Genomic DNA, 22,260 nt, shown 5'->3' on the forward strand with positions numbered 1-22,260 from the left:
TGTTCCAGGTGTGTCGTATGCATGTAAATTGAAGTTAAATAAAAGTGTGAAATGTAAAATAAAGTGTAAGTAGTTTCAAAACAATGTAACAGTGGCAATATATATAGCAGCAGACACGCCTTAGTGCAAGTTAGGTGTCAGTATTAAAAAACAATATATATATATATATATTAACAATAGAAAATCGTTACCACTCTTATTATTGTGGTCTTTAATTTGTTTATAGTCCTGCCTGAGTTTCTTTAATTTTACCCGGCATCCGTGTGCACTGTGCACGATTCCCAGCTCAAGTAGCTTTTGCGAACATCGCTCAAAACATTTGGAGTTGGGAACTGCTTTCTGTAGAAGCTGCTGCATCCCGTCCTTGGAGTAAATTGCCAGAAGCGCCGACACTTCCTCATCATTCCACCGCTCCGGTGTTGTAGTACGTGTGGTCATAACTGCTTTAAAGTACAAAAATGACTCGCTCAGGTGTGGATGTGGTTTTGTAGCGAGGAAAAAAATGGCTGCCTGACAAAAAAAATTCAGAGTCTAACGGGGCGTGGTTTGCAATTCGCCCAGCCAATAGAAATAGAATAGAAATTGGCACTCTTTTATCACCAGGTTCGTACCACCTCTCTAGCAGGGACTGAAAATGGCCAAAAGAGTTCCCGGCACTGAGTAGTCCCGGCGGTGTGAACGCGACATTATTGGTACTAACGGAACTAAAGAACCAAAGTACCAGGGAAAGTCCTGCGGTGTGAATGCGGCTTATCTCAGATATCCAAAACATTTACAGTTCTTCATGACTGCTGCTATATTTAAAAAAACATTATCAGCCAGGACCTTCTTTTTTTTTTTTGCTAGCAAAGCTTTTTACCAGGCAGCTAGATATAAATAGCTCGGTGTCATTGAATATTAATTAAGTTTTTGTGCTGGTACTATTTAAAGTTTCCTCATAACCTACATTGTTAATTACCACTTATCCATCTGTGGCACTGAGCAAATTGTACCCTATAGCTCTTAGCAACACTTCCAATGGAGTAAGGGAGGGGTGATGCATGTCTCTCATTTTGCTATACCCTGTGTATGACTCCTGCTCACTATAACTGTATGAATGGCGGGGCATGGAGTGGGAACTGGTGTCTGCACATTGAAGCAGTCTGTTACATACTTAAATTATCCAGCAACACTGACATAAAAGAGCTTTTGCTAGTAGCATTTAATATGTTCCCCCTGCCTGGCTGCCTACTAACAACATGCAGACTCCACACTCCTTCCACCCCACTGACACCAGCGAGAGGAGGGAGCCGGAGAGTTTTAATTAACACTGTATATGAGATGAACGCCCCCCGAATGCCTAGCAAAGGCAAAGCTGCAGCACCATCCATTAACAATACCTCCCCTGCATTTTATGATGAATTCTGAGCGGTTCTAATGAGATTGCAGATAGTGCATGTTTGGTTCTTGATAGAGAAGACCTTCACACATGTGTATGTTCAGTTGTAGACAGCTTGAATCTTTACCCCCTGGTAAAACAAAACACATTTGTGCACCTCTTTTTTTGGGTTTGGCATGTAAAGCTGCTTCACAGCTGTGTGTCTATTCTGGTTTTTCTGTCTAAGTAGCTGAATTCATTACAGGTTCGTCATCCTGTGAAGCAAGGTCACTCCAAATGTTATTTAATTGTATTCAGGCCAAAACGGCAGACCTCTGTCTTTCTTTGAGTCATCTGCTGACTGAGGATGTTTGCAAAGGGTCTTAAAATAGAATGAACCTCTAGTATAACCCTGTGACCCCGCCTACTTCCTGTCTTCCTGTGTGCTGCATGTCTTGATACTGCTTTAAAACTGTATTAAGCTATACAAAAAAAGCATGATGGAACCTAAACAAACCGTGTGCAGTCAAGAACAATGATGCCCTCTTTAAATCTATGTTCTCTTTTAGGTCGTATTTACAGTATAGTTTACTTTTAGATACTTTGCTTACAGCCTATTCCACAAACACTATATCCGTAACCAAAAATCAACAACACAAGAAGAGAAGGGATGTTTCCAAATAATGTCAAAGTCTAACCCCACCTTTGGAAAAAAAACATGATTTGATTATGCGTACACTTCTATAAAGAGAAGGTTTAAACTCAAACATTAATCTTACTACATTGTATCATTCTTCACATAGGTCTATCTGTCCCTATATGTAAAGGTGTTTTTAGATTCTTGACTAACAATGCTGTGTTGACTGTCTCCAGATATGGTCGAGTAAACTACGTCCTAGCCAGACGCCTGGAGCTCCTCAGGGAGGTGGGGAGGTTACAGGAGAGCTTGGACGTCCCAGGAGATGTTTCTTACACCTGTGAAACAGCTGGACACTTCTACCTCTACCAGGTAAGAATATAACATGGTGTATGTTTCTGTAACAAGCTGAGACATAAACTGTAATAATGCCATACTTCCTTTTTACCCACTTAGCAATGTTTCATATCATGTAAAATATTCCATCAGGCTCAAATAAAATCGGTAATTGAGGTTTAGCAGAACAAACCTTACAAATTAGATAATAATATTGATTTTTAAAAGAAAGTTCAGGGGATCCAGGAGATTTTGCTGAATGAATTACAATGGATTTGTGCCTCTCTCTTGTTCCTTGGACATGTCCATGCCAATCAGACCGAGACATTCTTAAAATATTCATTCCCCAGACTTGCTGCTTATTTTGCCTAGGCTACAATTATCCTGAAACGGTCTCAGCCCTCGCTGCTTAATCCTGTCACCTAATTATCACTGTCCGCTCAGGCTGCAGTAGAAATGCCACGGCAGACAATTACTAAGGTGCACGCACCCCCGTTCGCCTTTAGAAGGGATCTAAAAAAAGACATTATAGACAGTTTCAACATGAAGCAGCTCCTGCCTAGCTCTCATTTTCAGGTGTTACCAGGCTCAAGTTAAAATCCAACCTTACATTGTTTGTAAACGTACTTGCTTCACGGCAGTCATATTAGACCTATACTGTAAAAGCAGTGTAAATCTCCCAGTCACATAGTTTGGAGTGGTGGTAATAACTCGGTATACCCAAGCTCCAGTATCAGGGTTTATTTCTGATCATGTTCATGCTGCCATTTTTGCACTTTGCCAGGAATCTGTCAGTTGCCTCTCTCACACACACACACACACACACACACACACACACACACACACACACACACACACACACACACACACACACACACACACACACACACACACACACACACACACACACACACACACACACACACATCACTGTGGGTCCTCATTAATTTGATATCGCATAGAGACTGGACTCTCAAGTTTCTATGTTTATTTTAGCTCTGACGACTGGCCAACAATCTAGTTCTTTGACATTTGAAGATGTAAATGTCAAGAAGTCGTTGGAGTAGCAAATCTGTGATAATGAGCAGTCTTCTCTGTCAGTAATCAATGATCAGAATACACACATGTAGACATACTCAGGTTGCGATGGAGATCCTAATGGTCCATATAGACGTATATTTTGACATGTAATTAAGCTGGTCCTCTAGCAGACTCGTTAGTGTTATCCATAATGTTGTTTTTCATAGTGGTATTTATAGAACTAGGCTACCCCGCTGTTTGGTTATTAGTTGCTCAGCAGGGGCTCCTCTGTACAAGTGAGGCTATCTGTTCTCATTTGTGTATTATTTTTGCTATGGTCAAATAATGAAAGGGAAAATACAGACTGAGCCATACAGAACACTCACTGTGTGCACAGACAACATTAAGGCAGACATCAGACAATCATCGACTCATGCATACAAAAAGTTTGATTCTATTGGAAAGCCATGTTTGTCTTAGTGTCAACATACAAAACATATATATAGAAACCAAACCAAAAACAGTGTCTTGGCATTTCTAGCAATCAGTATTCACATACTATAACACTGGGCTTTGTCTCTCAACATTCAGAGGGTAATGTATGTGTGCTTTGTCTACCCATAACAGGTGATATCTCGCTGGGAAGAGTACATGAGCAAAGTCAGGCCAAAGCAGAGCAAGGAGGTGGAGGTGCAAGCTGTGGCGGCACACTTTCCCTTCCACCAGTACTTCTCCAACGCCCCTCAGCCTGTGTTCAAGGGACGCTCATACGAAGAGGACATGGACATCTCAGAGGGCTGCTACCGCCACATCAAGAAAATATTCACCCAGCTGGAGGTAAGAACACGGTAAACTAGTCCGCTCGCTGCTGAGCAACACCCAGTGGGATGTAAGGAGGTTACTTCAGTGTAATACGGCAATTTGATTTCTAGAGCGCATGTACCGTTTAATTCAATGCACTACAGCAACAAATAACATGCACAGAAGCACACATTAACTAAAGGTTAACGTATATTTTACGCAAACACACACACACACACAGGCACACACACACACACAGACACAGGCTACATTGGCTGATGATACTCGGACTATTTGCCATCTGTGTGTCCAGGTGTTGCACAATCTCCCATCTACAAATAAAAAGGCCTTCCTGTCCACCACAGTGACATGTTGCTGAAGGTTAGAAGTGGTTAGCCATCACATGTCCCATTTGCTTCGTTCAAAGTTTGAATAATTATATAAGATGCCAATCAATCAATCAATGTTTATTTATATAGCCCAATATCACAAATGTTACATTTGTCTCAGTGGACTTCACAGTTTGTACAGAATATCAGTATGACAATACGACACCCTCTGTCCTTAGACCCTCACATCGTACAAGGAAAAACTTCCGGAGAAAACCCACAGTTTAAAGGGAAAAATGGGAGAAACCTCAGGGAGAGCAACAGAGGAGGGATCCCTCTCCCAGGACGGACAGACGTGCAATAGATGCCGTGTGTAAATTGAAAAGATAATACATTTGCAACATAGGTAGACCAAATGTTTGGAAATGCATGTGTGTATAATAGGAAGATGAATCCACGAGGACCTATGATCCAGGACCACAGCCACGACTCAAGATCCAGGACAGAGGAGCACAGGATCATCCATGACTCCGGATCCCGGCGTATACAGACACCAAAAAGAAAGACATTTGGGGAAGCTGGGTTAATCGGAACATGAGAGTACACAGGTATAGACAGAGAGAAGGAAGAAGTAAGATGTCCCCCGACAAACTAAGCCTATATCAGCAAAACTAGGGGCTGAATCTAATCAGCCCTAACTATAAGCGTTATCCCTTATAATGCCAAGCATTACTTGTACTGTTTAATTGTCGATACGATTGCTGACCCCTTTTAAAAAGATAAGCGTAACAACAAAGTGAGGAAGGCAATTACTGCTTATCTTTTTTTACTCTCCCTGTCACTCTTTTTCGCACTCGTTGGCACTTACAAACACACGGCTGAATGTGTTATTCTCCCTTCTCAACCCATCCGGTGTTTTCTATAGGGATAACAATAACATTTCAGATTTATGGGAACACCAAGAAGATCTCTGAAAAGCAATAAAGAAGTTATTGGCTGGAGGTAATATCCCAACACGTGTGGCGACCTTGATTTATGTGGCTGGCCTCTGTATCACTGCATCACAGCACCTCTCCCTCCTCCCGCTGCCTCACCCTTGCTGCAGTGAAACCTGTACACCCATTAAGAGGAACTGCTGTCTGTGGCGCAGGGTAGACAAGGCAACATTCTGCTGAATATGCTTGTCTTGTCTGACTTTTCAAATGTAAAAGCAGTTTTGAATAAGCTGTCTTACGAATATCCAAAGAATGTATTGCTAGCCAGATAGACAGCAAAGCATTGTGCCTGCTGGGTTCCTCCTGTATACACGTCTCAAGTTTCCTGCAGACCCACCACACCTTTACCGCTATTTACTCGTTTTTCTCTCTGCCCCCGCTTCTCAGTTTCAGTGAAACCTTCCCATCTTGATTTCACCCTTCAACCACTCTGGAGCCATGGGTGTTAAAAATAGATCTCATCAATATTGCATGTTTTGATCGGTTTAATATTAATGCTAAAATAGTAACACATCAAATATTTATACCCCAGTGCTGTCCGAGTCGACTTCTTCCTTTCCTCTCTGCCTTCCATACCCCTACACAACTAGTGTGGCAAACGGGAAATAGCACGCATGTTTATTGTTTACCCGTATTTTCCCCCTCTGTCCTTCCCTCACAGCGTGGCTTTCAAAGTGCCGTGATATTGGACCTCTGAAGAGAAGGGATTTCTTGTTTTTCAAACTGGCCCTACATTTTTCATTCCAGTATAAGCTATGTAAGACAATCTGTGCTAAAGTGCTCCTCACGTTGCAGTTATTGAGCAGCTAACTACACCCGGTATACTCTCCCCAGAGCAGCCCTGTGGCTTGCTGACCTCTGTTCACCTGCACCTGGGGAAAAGAGACTGTTTCTAATGAGAAAAGAAAGCATGGGGATTTTGTTAACTGTATATTTGATAAAAAGGCTAGTAACTTGCCGATCATTTCATCATCTTTTATGATTCTCTTGTATATTGGAATAAAGGGTATCAAAAGTAAAGGTGATTTGAGCTATTAGAGGTGCTAAGGTTACGTCACTTGCATTTAAAACACTTACATTTTTTTTAAATGTAGGTAGACGCAACACTGTCGGTGTTGTATCTGATTATTGAACTCTGTTTTAGAGGTGGGATTACTTCACCCGAGATAATCACCTTATCCATCATCTTTGACAGTATTCATCCATCAATTTGTCAGAAGGCCATTTAGGTTTCCCCTCACAACCCCACTATAAAAACATGAAAGCAAAACTTCACCATCATTCACAGATGGATGAACACACATGTAATAAAAGTTATTCCTAGAGGTCAGAAAAGTTGCTGCTTTTCTTTCTTTATTTTCTTATTCCCAAACATTTCTGTATGCGGTAATTGACTCTTCACCTCCTCTCTTGTCTATCCTGTAGGAGTTCAGGGCCTTTGAGCTTCTAAGAAGTGGACTGGACCGCTCCAAGTATCTGCTCGTGAAGGAAGCCAAAATCATTGCGATGACCTGTACCCATGCTGCACTCAAACGTCATGACCTGGTGGAGCTGGGATTTAAGGTATGCTCTTATCAACTAACAACTAGAATACAACCTGGTTAGGATTGCATTTACTGCAGTGACAGTACGTGAGGTTGGTTTAAGTCTTGGTTAAATTGCTGATTATCTTTTTTTAGTATGACAATATCCTGATGGAAGAAGCTGCTCAGATTCTGGAGATCGAAACCTTCATCCCCCTCCTGTTACAGGTAAATGTCCTGATGCCGTCTTAAAAGTTAAATGTATGATGTAAAAGCTGTTAATCCTGTCTTTTAGAAAAACTGCAGTCAGAAAAATCACTTCCTAAGCACTGTCAAAAGTTCTGACATCTAGCCTAGTTTAATCCTTAACTCAGGACTGCTTTCTACCACTTGACTTTCCCTGTTAAGGTCTGACTAATTGCCTACGAGCACAGTAATGGTTGCTTGTCTTTGGTAGTTGTGCCTAATTGCCCGAGATAGTGCTAATGTCTGTTTACAGATGAGATCATTAAGCACATCAGCCAATCCAATAACCTCGCCAGAGCTCCTCACTTTATCTCTCTACTCTAGTGAGTCACAGCCCGAGCCTTCTGCCAGATATACGTCACAGCAAAACTGTTTATTCCTCGTCCTCCCTTCCCCTTTCATTATCCAGCCATTCAACCCTTATCAGGGATTTCAGCGATTGAATCAAGTCTTGACATGCAGTGGTTGATATATCATATTTGTCCGAGGTCAAGCTCCAAATAAACGACGTCTAATTGGCAAAATCTGGAAGCATGACGTAGACGGGAGTAAAAAACTGTACAGGCCCTTCATGCTTCATTGAGGCAAATCTTGTTGTCGGATAGCAGGTGCACTTTATAATTTTGTCAAGTCATTACAAACCAGAATTTAAAGAATCTCTGGCCAAAAAAGATACTGACTGGTCTCATTCATGTTCTGTCTTCCCCTCATCAGAACCCAGAGGATGGCTACAGCAGGCTGAAGCGCTGGATCATGATTGGAGACCACCATCAGCTGCCCCCTGTTATCAAGAACATGGCCTTCCAGAAGTACTCCAACATGGAGCAGTCTCTCTTCACCCGGTTTGTGCGCCTGGGAGTGCCCACCATAGATCTGGATGCACAGGGCCGAGCTCGAGCAAGGTGGGTCTCCATGGCGGGACATAAAGCTGGAGGAAGTTTGACCAACTAGATCTCATAGGGGGTCATGGCAGAAGGGAAGTAACAACAGCATGACTTAATGTTGTCCTATGTGTCCTACAGCCTATGTAACCTGTACAACTGGCGCTACAAACAGCTGGGGAACCTGCCTCATGTCCAGCAGCTGCCTGAGTTCCAGGTGCCAAACCCCGGCCTCACCTTCAACTTCCAGCTTGTTAACGTGGAGGACTTCAATGGGGTGGGAGAATCCGAGCCCAACCCTTACTTCTACCAGGTCAGTAGTAGTGCACAACAAGTACACAAATAAAACACCCGCCACAACTGTGACGGTGAATGCCATCTCTACTCGACTAGACTTGCAACACATTCACTACTGTTTATTGTGTATGGGAAGCAACTGATTTGCTGCACAAAGCATGCTGGGATACCTACAGTGCAAAGCAAGCTGGGGTGGCGACAAGAAGGCGTGTCAATTTGAGCTGTGTGTACAACCAAGAGAAAGTGGGACTAATGATAATCCATCCTTGTAAAACTAAATGTTTTCCCAAAAACAATATCTAAAAAAGCTGTAATTTGATGCGAGTATACATGTTTCATTTTCAAATAACTTGCTGCTCCAGTATTTAGTATATTGGTTGCACAGGTATACACTATGTTAAAACAGCGGAAATAGTTGTGTGGCAGTTTCCAAGCACGATTTGATACACTCCTTTACAAGGTTCTACACTCATGCACACTTAGTTCCACCAGAGCAGAGAACCACATCCTGCCCTTACCTCCATTTCCTCTGAACCGCTTGTTGTACAGCAGTTCATTCATTTAAAAACTTTAATGGTTTAGCTGCCGGTTCATATTATATATTCATAACCCTGCTTAGTCTGCAGCTAGCCCTGCCTGCCCAGCACAGAGCAGTGGGTTTGTCTTTCACACCAGGAGCCGGATTGTGTTTCATTATGACATTGCTGTGTGGGCGGAAGGCAGGCTTGATAGGGGTTTGTAAAAAACAAAAATAGTTTACTGGCACAGGAGATCAAATGTAACAGCAAAGGTATCTCGTGAAAGTGCTGAGGTATAACACATAACGAGTTACTTTATTTAGTTTATTTCACGTTACTGGATTATTAGGAATTCTGAAATCTTCCTTTTGGATACAGGAAACTAAGAGCAGCAAATTTGTTAGAGAAACGAGATAAGTGGGGCACAGATTTGTTTAAAGCTTCATGGCCAGTGAGGATCTCTCAGTGCTGCTTCATGAATATTACTGCTGTGTTCAACACGGTGCTTGCTCATGTCTCTGAAGCTTCCTATTGTTCTTAAATCCAGACCATGTGCACTTCTCGAGGCATCAGGTCACATGAACCTCAACTCTATTTGCCTGTTGCCTTTTTAAGGCCCCTTAAGGGAATTGGCAGTATCACTCACTGTACCTTACACACACACACACACACACACACGCACGCGGGCGCGCATGCACTTTCCTAGGAACCAGAAGGGATAAATTGGACTCTAGAGAAGCAATTGTATCCAGTGTATGCTGAATGCCTGCCACAGCTGAACAAACACTGCCACGAGCCTGCTTTGCACTTCCACAGGAACTGCACATCCATCATACACACACACACATGTGCGTGCACTCAGACAGTCCAAAGGTCTGTTCCTGTTCCTTCGCCTCATTTGTCAGAGCACTCTCCATATTGAGCCTCAGCCCGTTAATAGTGCTTCCCAAGTCGTCAAATGGCTCATAAAGGGTAAGATGCTTATCTAAATCCACATCTTCTGTTGTCAGAAAATGGCTTTTCTCAGCCACTAGGCGGTTAGTCTTTTCTACTCCACACGCTACATTTTAAATTACATAAGAGCAAAGAGCATTGTTTGCTCACAGGTAGATTTATCGTCTTACTACCTAATGTGTTTGTACCGACACCACACTTTGCGATCCTCTCGTCCCTTCTGTTTCTGTCCCTGTTTCATCCTCTCCGGTCCTCATGTAGCCTCGGGACATTGGTTTAAACTCCGCTGGGTTTGGTTGGCATGACCTTGTTGTTATGGTTAACGAGTTCTCTGGAGTGTTAGGGCATTAGATCACATTTATGTTAAATATGCACATATGGTAGGCAAAGCTGCAAATGCCCACCATGTGCCTACATAGATACTACTCCTCTCCTGTGTCTCTGAGACTATGTTTAATGGATTAAGATGTAGAACTCAATTTGGCATTCGAGCCACAATCTACCTAAATACCTAATTCAATGTTTTTGTTTACTTTCTTGTTATGTTATACTCGAATAATTAAAAAGTAAGGTATGGCCTGAATGAATACATTAGAAGTAAAACTATGGTTTGGTCATTAAAGTGTCGAGTTTGTGCCATTTGGAGACATGTAATATGGGAAGAAGAACAGAGGCTGTCACTGTTTTTGATGTTTTGACTCCAGTGCAGCTGGATCAGGAACGGTTTATGGAGCTGCATGAATTATTATCAAAGATGTGAGGCTGCAGACCAGGTCTAATTGAGACAGGATGAATAATGCATACTGTTGGCTGTTTTCTTTTCCTTTTTTGGTCACATTTGAAGGGCAGAGTGTAGCCTTGAAGCCAGGATGCACATGCCTAGGAATTAGTTGATTATAAGAGGGCTGAATGATGCATGCAACACTGGCCTTTACATTAAGTCACATTAGAGGACAAGGTCTTGTGTTGTTGTCCTGGGGCCTGGACATTTGGTGTCATGTTAAGAACAATGTGTTTTTATTACTATATATATATATATATATATATATATATATATATATATATATATATATATGCTCCTGTTAGAATCTCTTTGTATGGAATCTGAAAGCAACTAGCCCCAGTTTTTGGAAATATTTTCTTTCCTAGTTAAAATGTAGTTGATTTGACATTGGTATTATTTTACGATAACACCCTGCCATTGATTGACGAATGAAACTTTTGGTCATGCAGCCTCTTGTTGCACTTCTAAAAAATAGCAATCAGCTGTTCCTCTTTTTTATAGATATCAAAGCCACAGTAGAAATATGCCATTTGACGTCCTCGCTGCAGTGTAGGGGATCCTTAAATTGGGACATTTTGTCCCAGCCTGGTTTATGGTGGTGTGGAGCACCGTCTGATGCAATTAATTCCAGCCCAAATCAGATAGTTACTCTTGCATGCAATCATACCCTCTCCTTTTTCTCTATCCTCCTGTGTAGAACCTAGCGGAAGCGGAGTACAGCGTGGCTTTGTTCATGTACATGCGTCTGCTGGGCTACCCTGCTGACCGCATCAGCATCCTCACCACCTACAACGGGCAGAAACACCTGATCAGAGACGTCATCAACCAGCGCTGCGCCGGCAACCCCTTCTTCAGTCAGCCTAACAAGGTAAAGACCGACACACAGTGCACACAACGGCTGTATAATAATTATTATTATAAAGCAGATAGTAGTAGAAATATGTCCTTATGAAATGTTAATTACATTGATACGAGTTTGAGAGGTGAAATTTGCGAGTCCAACATCTTGTTGTATAACAGATTTCTTATGCTACTTTATTAAAGAATATTCAATAATGGGCTGAAACCTAAAGCAAAATGGTCTGTTGTTAATGTAATATAAAACAAATGTCTCATTATTATTTTCTTTGTAGCAATATTATCGCACTTTAGAAGCAGAATCAAGCCCTGTTTTGTTTAATCTCCTTACTGTACTTTCTTGACTGTTCTCTTACACAGGCTTTAATACAATTCAACATATATACCTAGACCTCTGATTCACCAAGCACATCTCACATTTGTCAGTTATTCAAGTAGAATAAAAAAAAAAGGTGGAAATTCTGTCTAAATCAATCAAGCTACTTGGGAAATATTGACATTTACACATTTCATGTAGCCTTCTAACAGTGAAACACATGCGATAATACCACACACATGAACTGTACACACTCCTGATATCACTTGAGGCTGACACATTTTTCCCTCCTGTCAAGAAGAAATCCACAGTCCCAAAAGACACGTTTTCACCTCATGTATAGTATGTGTAGGACTGAGGCTAGTTTACTAGGAACATGCGTGACACACAGGCACACACTGTTTTCACACCTTCAGATGTCAGCTGATATCAATGCAAAAAGCCTTCTTTCCTCTGTTTCTCTGAGAGAGAACTTCACAGCTCTCAATTCTCACAAGGCTTTAGCTGTTGCACCTCCCTGTGCTTTCAGTGCGACATACACTACCTCCTTAAGTGGATCTGCGTGATACTTGCAGGGAAATTCATTAAACAACTCATAGAGGTTCATTGGTTCTCTTTTCCCGGTTGTTGGCAAAGCAAAAAGAGTCCGTTTTTAGTTTTACTGTGGCCTTCATTGTCCCGCTCAATCAAATCATGAGACCATCAAGACTGCTGCAGGTCATGAGACTCAAGAGGAGCACTTTGTGTGCACTCTGTCCCCAACAGTTTACATACCAGCTGACTGCATACCTCTGTAAATCAAACTCACTGAGGTGCGTGTGTGTGTGAGGAGATGTGAATACTTTGCGAGTGGGTGTATGCTTCATGCTATGTTCATCCCTGAAAAATACTGTTATATTGTCTCCAGCCCACGGTGTTTCCCCCCTACTCCTCTTATTCTACCTTCTCCATTTCCTTCCTTTGTAGTGTGTTAAGTCAGCAGCCCGCTGGCACCATCTCCCATCCGTTTTCTGTTTGTACTGCTAAATGCTTTTCCCCGCTAGCCTTAGGATATGTTTTCCTTTTTCTTTATTCTTTTGCCCACATTCTCTCACCTTTCTTTGGTGTCTGTTTTTCGAGCCTTTCACACACTTAAAAATGCCAAAAGCTATTTAGGCATGCCAGAGAAAGTTGTGAGATCGGAGTGCAAACGCAGTGTCAGTTGGGGTGTAAGGGCAGTGCTTCTCAAACTTTTTTCAGTAATGTACCCCCTTTGAAACATTTTCTCTGCCAAGTACCCCCTGACCGACCCCGAACATTTTTGATAGAAAAAGCCTATATATATATAATTACAATATAGTAATGTTCCATCAGTGTGTGATGTATTAACTCCTTCATGCATGAATTACAACAAACTAAGGATATTTTCATCTTTATATATGAGACATTTTTTAAAAACTGATTTTTAAGTAATACCAATTTAGCAAACCAATGAACAAAATTATATATTTTGCAAAAACTATAAAATACAATACACACATATTATAAAAAAATCCACTGTGGTGCCTGATGTGCAACTATGCCATCCGAAACGCCATGCATATACAAGAAAACAGCATTAAATTAGCAGTCTCTAATGTAGTGACCACAATGCATGAAAGAGTTTTTTTTTTTAAATTGCAATTATAAACAAACCATGTAATAACACTGCAATTACACTATTTAGGAGTTTTAGGTCCGATGCCTCCAGTGCTTTGGCGGATGTTGTGGAGGCTTTTCGCATCATCTCTTGCGAGGATCTGTACTCAGCAAGTTTTCTCTTGAAACATTCCGGTGGCTTACCAACATGACACAGGTGTTTGGTGCTGAGATGTCTCTGGAGGTGCGCTGGTTTCACCGAGCTGTTGGCCATTTTCTCCCCACAGAAATAACACAATGCCCGGGGCGCGTTGCCGTTTGTTGACATGAATCCCATCAAGCGTACGCCTCCTGATATTGACGGCATTTTGTTGGCTCAATTTTGGCTCTCTTTTTTTCTCCGTTGTCCACGTTCCCTGCTGTAGTGCTGCTACGTTTAAACCACGATTCCGTTTCAATGTCTATTCGTTATAATATAATATTGCAAATGGCTTTCCGCTCAGCGTCTATTTAATTTATTGTACTATGATTATTTTTGTAATCATGCATGGTATTTTTTTAATTAACCTTTTTTTTTTTATCTCACGTACCCCCTGCAGTACCCCAACGTACCCCCTGGGCTCCGCGTACCCCCATTTGAGAAACACTGTGTTAGGGCACCATAGTGGCAGCGGATCAACAATTATGTTGCTCAAATATTTTGCATATGTGTTCTGCTGTTTGTCGCACGGTGAGTGGTATGTAACGTTTAGCCTTGGCGGCATCAGCAAGACATGTAGCCAGGGAGTCATTAAGCAGAGGAATAAGCTATTTCTGACTTTAATAGAAGAACTATTTATGTTTGTTTTCCTGGGATTTGCTGACAATAAGAAACATAATCAGCCTTATCCTTTCACATATGAAGGCAGAAACACAAACTGCAGATTGGTCAGTAATTTTCTAACAAGCAGACAGGAAGTGGATCCCTCTTATGTCTTTGTGTGCGTGGTGCTTTGTACCACCTGCAGGGCCGGAGCCTTTTGTTCTGCTGTGCTACACATCCTTGTTGCTTTGTCTTCAAGTATATTCACTGTTCTGACAGCTAGCCATAGATTGTGCTTAGTCATGTTAAAAGTCCTGCAATGTTTAGAAATAAACTGTCATGCATTGTGCTCATGGCCTTAGTCAGTATGCCATCCTTGTGATAAAGTGACAGGAGCGACAGGCTGTCAGATTTGCTGAAAAGAAAGATAGCCAGACAGGGAGGGAGATAAAAGAGAAAGAGGGGCTCTTGTGGGAAAATGCTGAGCAGCAGAAAGGTCATGGCGCAGAGCGCTGGGTCCACAGTGTGTCTGAGAATGTGTCACAATAGCTAAAACCAAGCAAATGTCAACAGCCATCCCACTTTACTGCGATGACTGAAATGAGTTTGGAAAGAGGAGAAGGGACAGTTAGCACCAGTCACTGACTCAACAACTAACACACCGGCCAAAGCTGTCTGCTGTATCAAAACACAACAGTTTGCATACATATCTCATTTTGTATGTGTTCAGAGTGACAAGGTACATTTGAGTTCACTTTCTGTTGCTGTATATTTTAAACACCAGGATACTGTGGATTCATTGACGTCACACTTAAAACTTCATGACACGAAAGTCATTGCATCTTTTCTTACCACACAAATCTCAGCCCAATCCTACCAAAGCCGCCAAGCCCTTTTTGAGCAATTGTGATCAAGTAAACCTTTGTTTAGCTTGATAGAAAGTGCACAGTCGTGGAGAGAGGAATTAGAAGGGAGGAGTGGTCATGTTGAATCCTTAGTGTCACCTTGTGCCCCCCTCCCTTCATTAATATGCATGGCTGCTAACACAAACACTTTCTCCATCCCTCCTGTGGGATCCCTTCATTTCTTGAGAGCTGAAGCCTCTTCAAAAATAGGAAAGAAAATCTGGCTGTGTGACCAGAACCAGGATATATTAATCAGATGTGTTAACCAAGATAAAAAACCTCTTCCTAACATGTCCCATCACGCCTTTTGAAACGGAAATTAAATCCTGAGCCTCGGAAATGGGAAACGCGACCTTACACTTCTAAGAAAGAGTGAAAAATGTGATAATCTGGCAGCCTGACTTCTGCACATTCCAGGGCGTAATTGCCATGAATTAGACGGCAGGATGGACCGAGTGAGTAAAGAGAGAGGAGAGATTCATGCTTGACCATTAGCATCATCACGGTGAGAAATGGAAGAGCATTTATTCAAATAGCTTCTACTAGCAATAAACTGTGTGTATGTGTGCGCACACATATGCATCTCAGAGTGTGTTATGTGTGTTGGTGTGCTTCCTCGTGTCCTCAGATATGCGTGTGCCACAATGGCATGACCTCGGTAATTCACTCCCTGGAAGATTTCTCATAAATAACTAAACTCCATGCAAAATGCTGCGCCTTGGGGAGATTCTCTATCTGGGCTTCTTTGTCTGTGGGCTCAGAATAACTCCCTTTCTTGAGCGCCCCTACTTCAGTATTGAGTTGCCATGTTTTGATTAAAGCGATGTCTTTATATCCCCTTTAAGTCCACAGTTATATCAACACATGGTGTACTGGAGCGCGGTCTCTACATGTCACATGTGTGCGTGCATGCATGCATACCGCGGCTGTTTGACTTGAACATTAAACAGTTGACTCTAACATACAGCCCATGACGCCTCGTGCTAGTGTAAAACCGACATATTGTTGCCTCTGGTGCTGCATCTGTTCTACATAGCAACAGGGAGACATGTTGGTCTGCTGCATGATTATCTCTTCCTCTTTTACACGTTCACACACACTTTCCCCACACTCCCTTCCCGTCACCCAAACAGGGTTTAGTAAAGGATCACTAAAAGTTGCAATAGCTCATATGAGGTAACTGGGACCACATGATGATGTATTCAGCATGGCTGGTTCTTATGTTGGTAGTCCTAGGCCTGGGCGGCTTCTCAATGGTAGCTGGTGCTCCATTGATCCTCTCTACAGGATGCATCTATAGAGGGAAGGCCGAGGTCTTTCTGATGGGCTTTGGATACCACACTAATGCCCCTTTCACACCAGCGCTTTTTCAGCTCCGGCTCGGAGCTGGAGCCTGAAAAGCGCCGGTTTTTCCTGTTCACACCGCAGCGGCGCCGGCTCTTAGCTCCGGAATCCGGTTCACTTCCAGCTCCAAAAAATTGTCGGTCTAGAGGCAAGAGCTTCGGAGCTAAGAGGTGGCGTCGCTTACGTCTCTCTTACGTCGAGGCGTGCAGGAAACTAAACCCTCCTCCCCTGAACATGGGTCGACTGTCATGCCGGCCTACAAGCAGTAGTGCTTATAAACACACTTTATAAAGTCAGGCAACACTAACCAGGCTTCGTGTGATTCTGTTTATTTGTACCTTACTTTGACCATCCGTTCACTGTTATTGATCATTGTGGAGAGAGGCAGACGTGTTGTTTTGTATTATAGCAGCTATCGGATGGAATCAATACATGGGCTGCACAGGTTGTCGTGTCCGACTATCACAAGTAGAATCATAATAAAAATACGCCCGTAAAATGTGCCTGTAGAAAACGGTTTATGCCACAATAGGATAGCAATAGCAAGTAGTCAGTTTAGCTTCGGTTGCTATGCTAACATCACCCATTTTATACCAGAGAAACTTTCATAACAGTGTTGTGATACCAAACAGCGTCAATTCAGACTGACACACATTCACTTAGGCTAAGGGGAACTGGGGATATGTATCAGCTGCTTGTGTGAGTCGGACAGTGAATACTTTAGAGCGGCCGCTGCAGTGTGAGCTAACCGGGAGCTAACGGAGGAGAATAAACTCCCGTAGAAGAGCAGCCAGCACTGCAGCGGTCGGTAAATGCTGCAGAAACACATTAATAAACAATGAACCACGGCACTCTGGAGCAAAGTATAAGGTTGGAGAAGTCGTTATTCAATTTATTCTGGCTTCGTGTGATTAAAAGCAACACGATCATCGACCCGACGCAGTTCCCCGTTGTTGTGAGCGCCGTAACGCCGTTGGGGAGCAAATCAGCGATGTAAACGGTGACGTCATGACGCAGCAGCTGCAGCACCAGTCGGGTGCTGGGCGGTGTGAACAGAGCGGGAGCAGAAAAGGGAAACCGGAGCTGAACCAGAAAAGCTCTAGCTCGGAGCTAGAAAGGGAAAAGCACTGGTGTGAAAGCCGCATATGTGGCCTTTACAACAGCATAGCATCCTTTTTATGTACACATGTTAATAAGGAGGACATGCTTTGTTTGTGTCACCATTATTTACTTCCAGTCTGACTTTATGAAGGTTTCAGGATAACATTATTGCTTCTTACTTGGTTGCCTTTACCAAGTGTGATGAGATGCTGATTTCGAAAGTGTTTTCTCCATTTTGTATTTCAATTAGATTTATTATTGAGGCAATACTCTTAGTGGGACTAAACATCGATCCTATCGGTTTGTTATGACCAGCCGTACTTAAAAATGAAAAACACTTTATTGTGCACAGATCTTGTAGGCTGAAGGAGCAGTTGTACATACAGTACAGCTACTGCTAGTATTGTAATGTATTCCGTTTTACAGGGTCCTAGCTTCTTATAAATATGTTTTTGGATTATGTAAGGTGTATAGGCACTTGCTAAGTAAAAACACAGCTCTGTTCTTCATGTACGGGATAAGAACGCTCCTCAGCAAGACAGGATAACCTGGGTATGAAAGCAAATTGGTTGACATGAGTTTCCTTTTGATTTGAAAAAGAAAACTCCAACAGTGATTTCCTTTCTCTTCCTCCCTGCGATAATCTCTCACCCGTCAGGCAGCATGGTCACAAGTACCTTGGCCCTGAGTCTCAGGGGCCCAGGTAAGAGGCTAGTGGTGGCAAATGCCCTCTAAGCCGCATTAGCCCCGCTAGCTGCCCATGTGGCCTGCGGAGATAACAGCAATAACAAGCAAACACAGGCACTGCCACCAGCATTCATTCAGCCCCCCAAAAAATAAACAAATAAGAAAAAGGGCAACATTTCAGAAGGAAAGCAATCTCCCTCGTGTTTCCAAAACATTTCAGCTAAATCCTTCCACCTACCTCAAATGCATACACTCATTTTCTCTGCCACTATCTTTAATATGTATGTGTGTATGTTAGGGGTGTAACGGTTCACAGAAGTCACGGTTCGGTTCATACCTCGGTTTGGGGGTCACGGTTCGGTACGGGTTCGGTACAACAAGGAAAAGCAAAAAAAAAGTTCCAAATGCATATTGTTTTTGCTGTTATTTATTTTTAACAGTAGTGCAAATTTTGGTAAGAAAATAAGGAACTCTAACATTTGGAATCATTAACTGTATTACAGTTAAAAACAAACCACAAACAGTAACACACACACTCAGATGGCCATATTATTTATTGGCTGATGTCAAACTAAAAGGTTAAATAAGCTGTACAACTAAAAAGAATGTCTTGAAAATATTAAAATAAATAATAATAAAGTGTTTCAATAAAAGGCAATACAGAACTGTATAACATCTCCTGATGTCAAAATATAAAATAAATACAATGATAAATATAAAACAAAATAAAATCTGTACCTTAAGGAGCAATGTCTAACATGTGTAATTAACTTGTGAGTGTGTGAGGCCATTATGCCTAAATAAAGGTACTCAAGCTTTACTCTATTTTCAAGTTGTTCTTCAAAAAGATGAGTTTGTCTACGTTGTCAGTAGTGAGGGCAGATCTGTTGGCGGTAACTATGTCACCTGCCGTCGAGAAAACCCTCTCGCTGGGGACTGAGACTGACTCGGATGTGATTGAGCATGTTTGACGTGTTACCACTAGCATACCGCACCGCTGTCGAACAACGCCGACACACCGTCCTTGTCCGATCCACAACTCGCACCCCATCATTGTTGTAGTCCACAGGGAACCCGAAATGTTCCCACACAGCTGATTTAAAAGAAGCAGGTGGGTCTTCTAGCTCCTGTCTGTTGTGTGAACTCGCCATAGCTACTAACTTTTCTTCTTCATGTATTGTGTTCGTTTTGTTCTTGTTCTTCATTTGTTATTTACGGGCGGCTGGCTTTTAGGCGCAATACCGCCCCCTGGATTATATATAGTGTAATACTGCCCTGAGTGACAGACTTTTTTCCCACTCGTAAAAAAAGGTGTATTCGCCGTGTGACTGCATGTGCCGAACCGTGACGTCCAAACCGTGACGTCCGAACCGTGACGTCCGAACCGTGACGGTACGCGGCGAATACGGATACCGTTACACCCCTAGTGTATGTTTAATCATGAATATGTTTGTGTGTCTGTGCAGGTGACAACAGTGGACAGGTTCCAGGGTCAGCAGAATGACTACATCATCCTCTCCCTGGTCCGCACCAAAGCCGTGGGACATCTCAGGTAAATACTTTAAGTGCCAGGCAGAAAACCTTCAGTAGACACCTTCAGCTGCTTTTCTACTACATCAAAATACATGTTTAATATGATCTGCACCTTAGATACACACCCTCCAGGGAAACAACACAGCAAGACGTCGGCTCTAAACTCTCCTGAGACTGCTGCTCTCGGGAGGCGTTGTGCTTCTGTCATGCTCAAATTTGAGGCAGGGAGGATAAAGAGGGGCTTCGGGACAGGCGCATGTCTCTGCAGCTGAATGTATTTGTCATGTTTAAGAGAAGCTATTGTGCTATGCTGATTGGGGTGAGAGTATCAAACAAAGGGCTCTGCTCGGATCAAAGGCATACCATATAATAGTCATTAAGAGGCAGGAGTGTTAACCAAACAGCAGCGGTAGGTTTTATGTCTTTTTGTTTCATGTCCCATTGCTATCTGCTCAGCTATCCCCCCTCACTGGCCTCCCTTCAGCTCCAGCTCCTTATCTCTCTGCTTCCTCTTCTCTTCACTACCGCCTCATTTCACTGAATCGGTTCGTAGTGAAATGGCTTTTCGCTCCTCGGCTGCCATGACACACTGATGAGCTCTTCGTGACTAATACGCTCCATGTTTTAATACCAGACTATTGAGGCTCAACTCGGTGCTCCAGCTTGCCACGCTGGCCTCTGGCTGTGATGTACAGAAGCTGCTGTTGGAATTGCACCGCTCACAGCTTCATCCCAGCTGCACTGCCACTGCTCTCACCCACCCTTACACTGGACACTCTGTAAAATGGAACCCCAGCACGAATACAAAGCCTTTTCTTTGGTAGCTAAATACAAGCCTCCCCTATACACCCCACCCTTGAGCTTGGTCTTTTAGCCGGCAGGTAAACACTTAAAAACTCTATTTTGCTCTTTCCTCATTCCACAGATAAAGCAATGAATGGGGAGTGCAGCGGGCCACAGAGAGGGTAGTTCATCTTGCTGCCAGCGCCTGCTCTCCTCTCAGTATCATCCATTTGATCTTGTCTTACACTGCTCCCTGCTCCTATACTCATGCTCAGCCCACACAGAGTGGGAAGGTTGTCAAAGGTTGCTCCTTTAACAATGTGCTACAACTTCAGCACTATTGTAAACCCCTTCACTGACAGATAACTCAAGTTTTCATTATCCTGGATGAGTGCTTCCATCAATGAAGTTGATCTTCTAGGGCCTGATAATATCATCTTTCTGTCAGCTTCTTACTATGAGTGATGAGCATGTTCTCTTATTTCTCATGTTATAACAATGGCAGGTTGTTTTATTAAAATGCCAAAATACATTACATCTGAACAGCTGAGTTTAAAGCTTTTAAACAAAAACTGTCTTTAATTCCCTTTCTCATGAGCTGTGCTTTGACCTAATATTCATTCATATCTTGGCGTCGCTGACACTTGTGAATGGCCGCCTCAGTGATTAAAAGAGCAGGGGTTCATGGGAAATTCCTGTGCTGTCATTGTGTTTTTCCCACACAGGGATCACTGTGGTATACCGCTGAGTCCCACGTTACAACCCCCTCCCTTCATCTGCCCTCATGGCAATCTGTTGTCGTGACAACCGCAGGGGACGCAGCTGACCATATGACAAGCCGACCCCTTACTTTGTCAGGAGAGGCATTCCTGCTGATGCGCACACACACACACACACACACACACACACACACACACACACAGACACACAGAGCACCCTCTCTGACAGGGAGGAGCAGATCCAGACACGCTCTGACATGCACACACACACACACACGCAAACAGCATGCGTCCACTTTGCCCTGCCATGTCACAGCACAGGTGGGCGTCTCAGTAGTGCCATGTCCACAGGCCACAAGCTCCACGATTGGTTCCCCTCTCCTTGAGCTCGGTGCTCATTGGTGAAGATTGTCTCTGTGGAAATGTTGTGCTTTCTACTTTCATTTTGTTACATGTTTTAAAGGTGCAACCATTTGAAATACACCTACCAGCCTGCTGCACATTACCTCACTCATAAACCCTGCGAGATGATTTCCATAAGCCTTTTTTCTCTCCTCCTGCATATTCATGAGACCCATCATGCATATTGCAGTATTAATCCTCTTAATCTCATGAAGTGCTCAGGTGGTCATATTCCACATTTATTTTTTGGCTGCATTTCACCATATGTTAATGTGTGTTGGTAAGCCAACATTCTTGTACATTAAACCAAAGACGGTATCAGCACAGCTGCTTGAATAAGCCACACTTCCCCCCCCCCCCCCCCCATAGGCTCTGCCTTCTTCTGTAGATTTTTATAAGCTTTAGTCCCACAGATTTATAGGCCAGCTGGTGTATTTTTGCAAAGCTCCATTTGGTCGACCATCCAAACACCTAAAACACAATACAAAGATATGTATGTGTGTATTTTATACATA

The 22,260-nt window shown here is 42.8% G+C and overlaps 1 protein-coding gene across 2 annotated transcripts in view; it reads left to right on the top strand.

Moving 5' to 3' along the window:
* Positions 1 to 22,260, top strand: part of aqr (aquarius intron-binding spliceosomal factor) — a 51,063-nt gene that overhangs the window by 25,594 nt on the left and 3,209 nt on the right. For both annotated transcript variants that reach the window (XM_034211296.1, XM_034212073.1), the window contains exons 26-33: positions 2,231 to 2,366; positions 3,978 to 4,187; positions 6,901 to 7,038; positions 7,155 to 7,226; positions 7,959 to 8,146; positions 8,267 to 8,438; positions 11,376 to 11,546; positions 19,775 to 19,860. In XM_034211296.1, the coding sequence (XP_034067187.1) occupies positions 2,231 to 2,366; positions 3,978 to 4,187; positions 6,901 to 7,038; positions 7,155 to 7,226; positions 7,959 to 8,146; positions 8,267 to 8,438; positions 11,376 to 11,546; positions 19,775 to 19,860 (1,173 nt within the window). The remainder of the gene's footprint in view (positions 1 to 2,230; positions 2,367 to 3,977; positions 4,188 to 6,900; positions 7,039 to 7,154; positions 7,227 to 7,958; positions 8,147 to 8,266; positions 8,439 to 11,375; positions 11,547 to 19,774; positions 19,861 to 22,260) is intronic.

Source organism: Gymnodraco acuticeps, unplaced genomic scaffold (assembly GCF_902827175.1).
Source record: "Gymnodraco acuticeps unplaced genomic scaffold, fGymAcu1.1, whole genome shotgun sequence".
Taxonomy (NCBI): Eukaryota; Metazoa; Chordata; class Actinopteri; order Perciformes; family Bathydraconidae; genus Gymnodraco; species Gymnodraco acuticeps.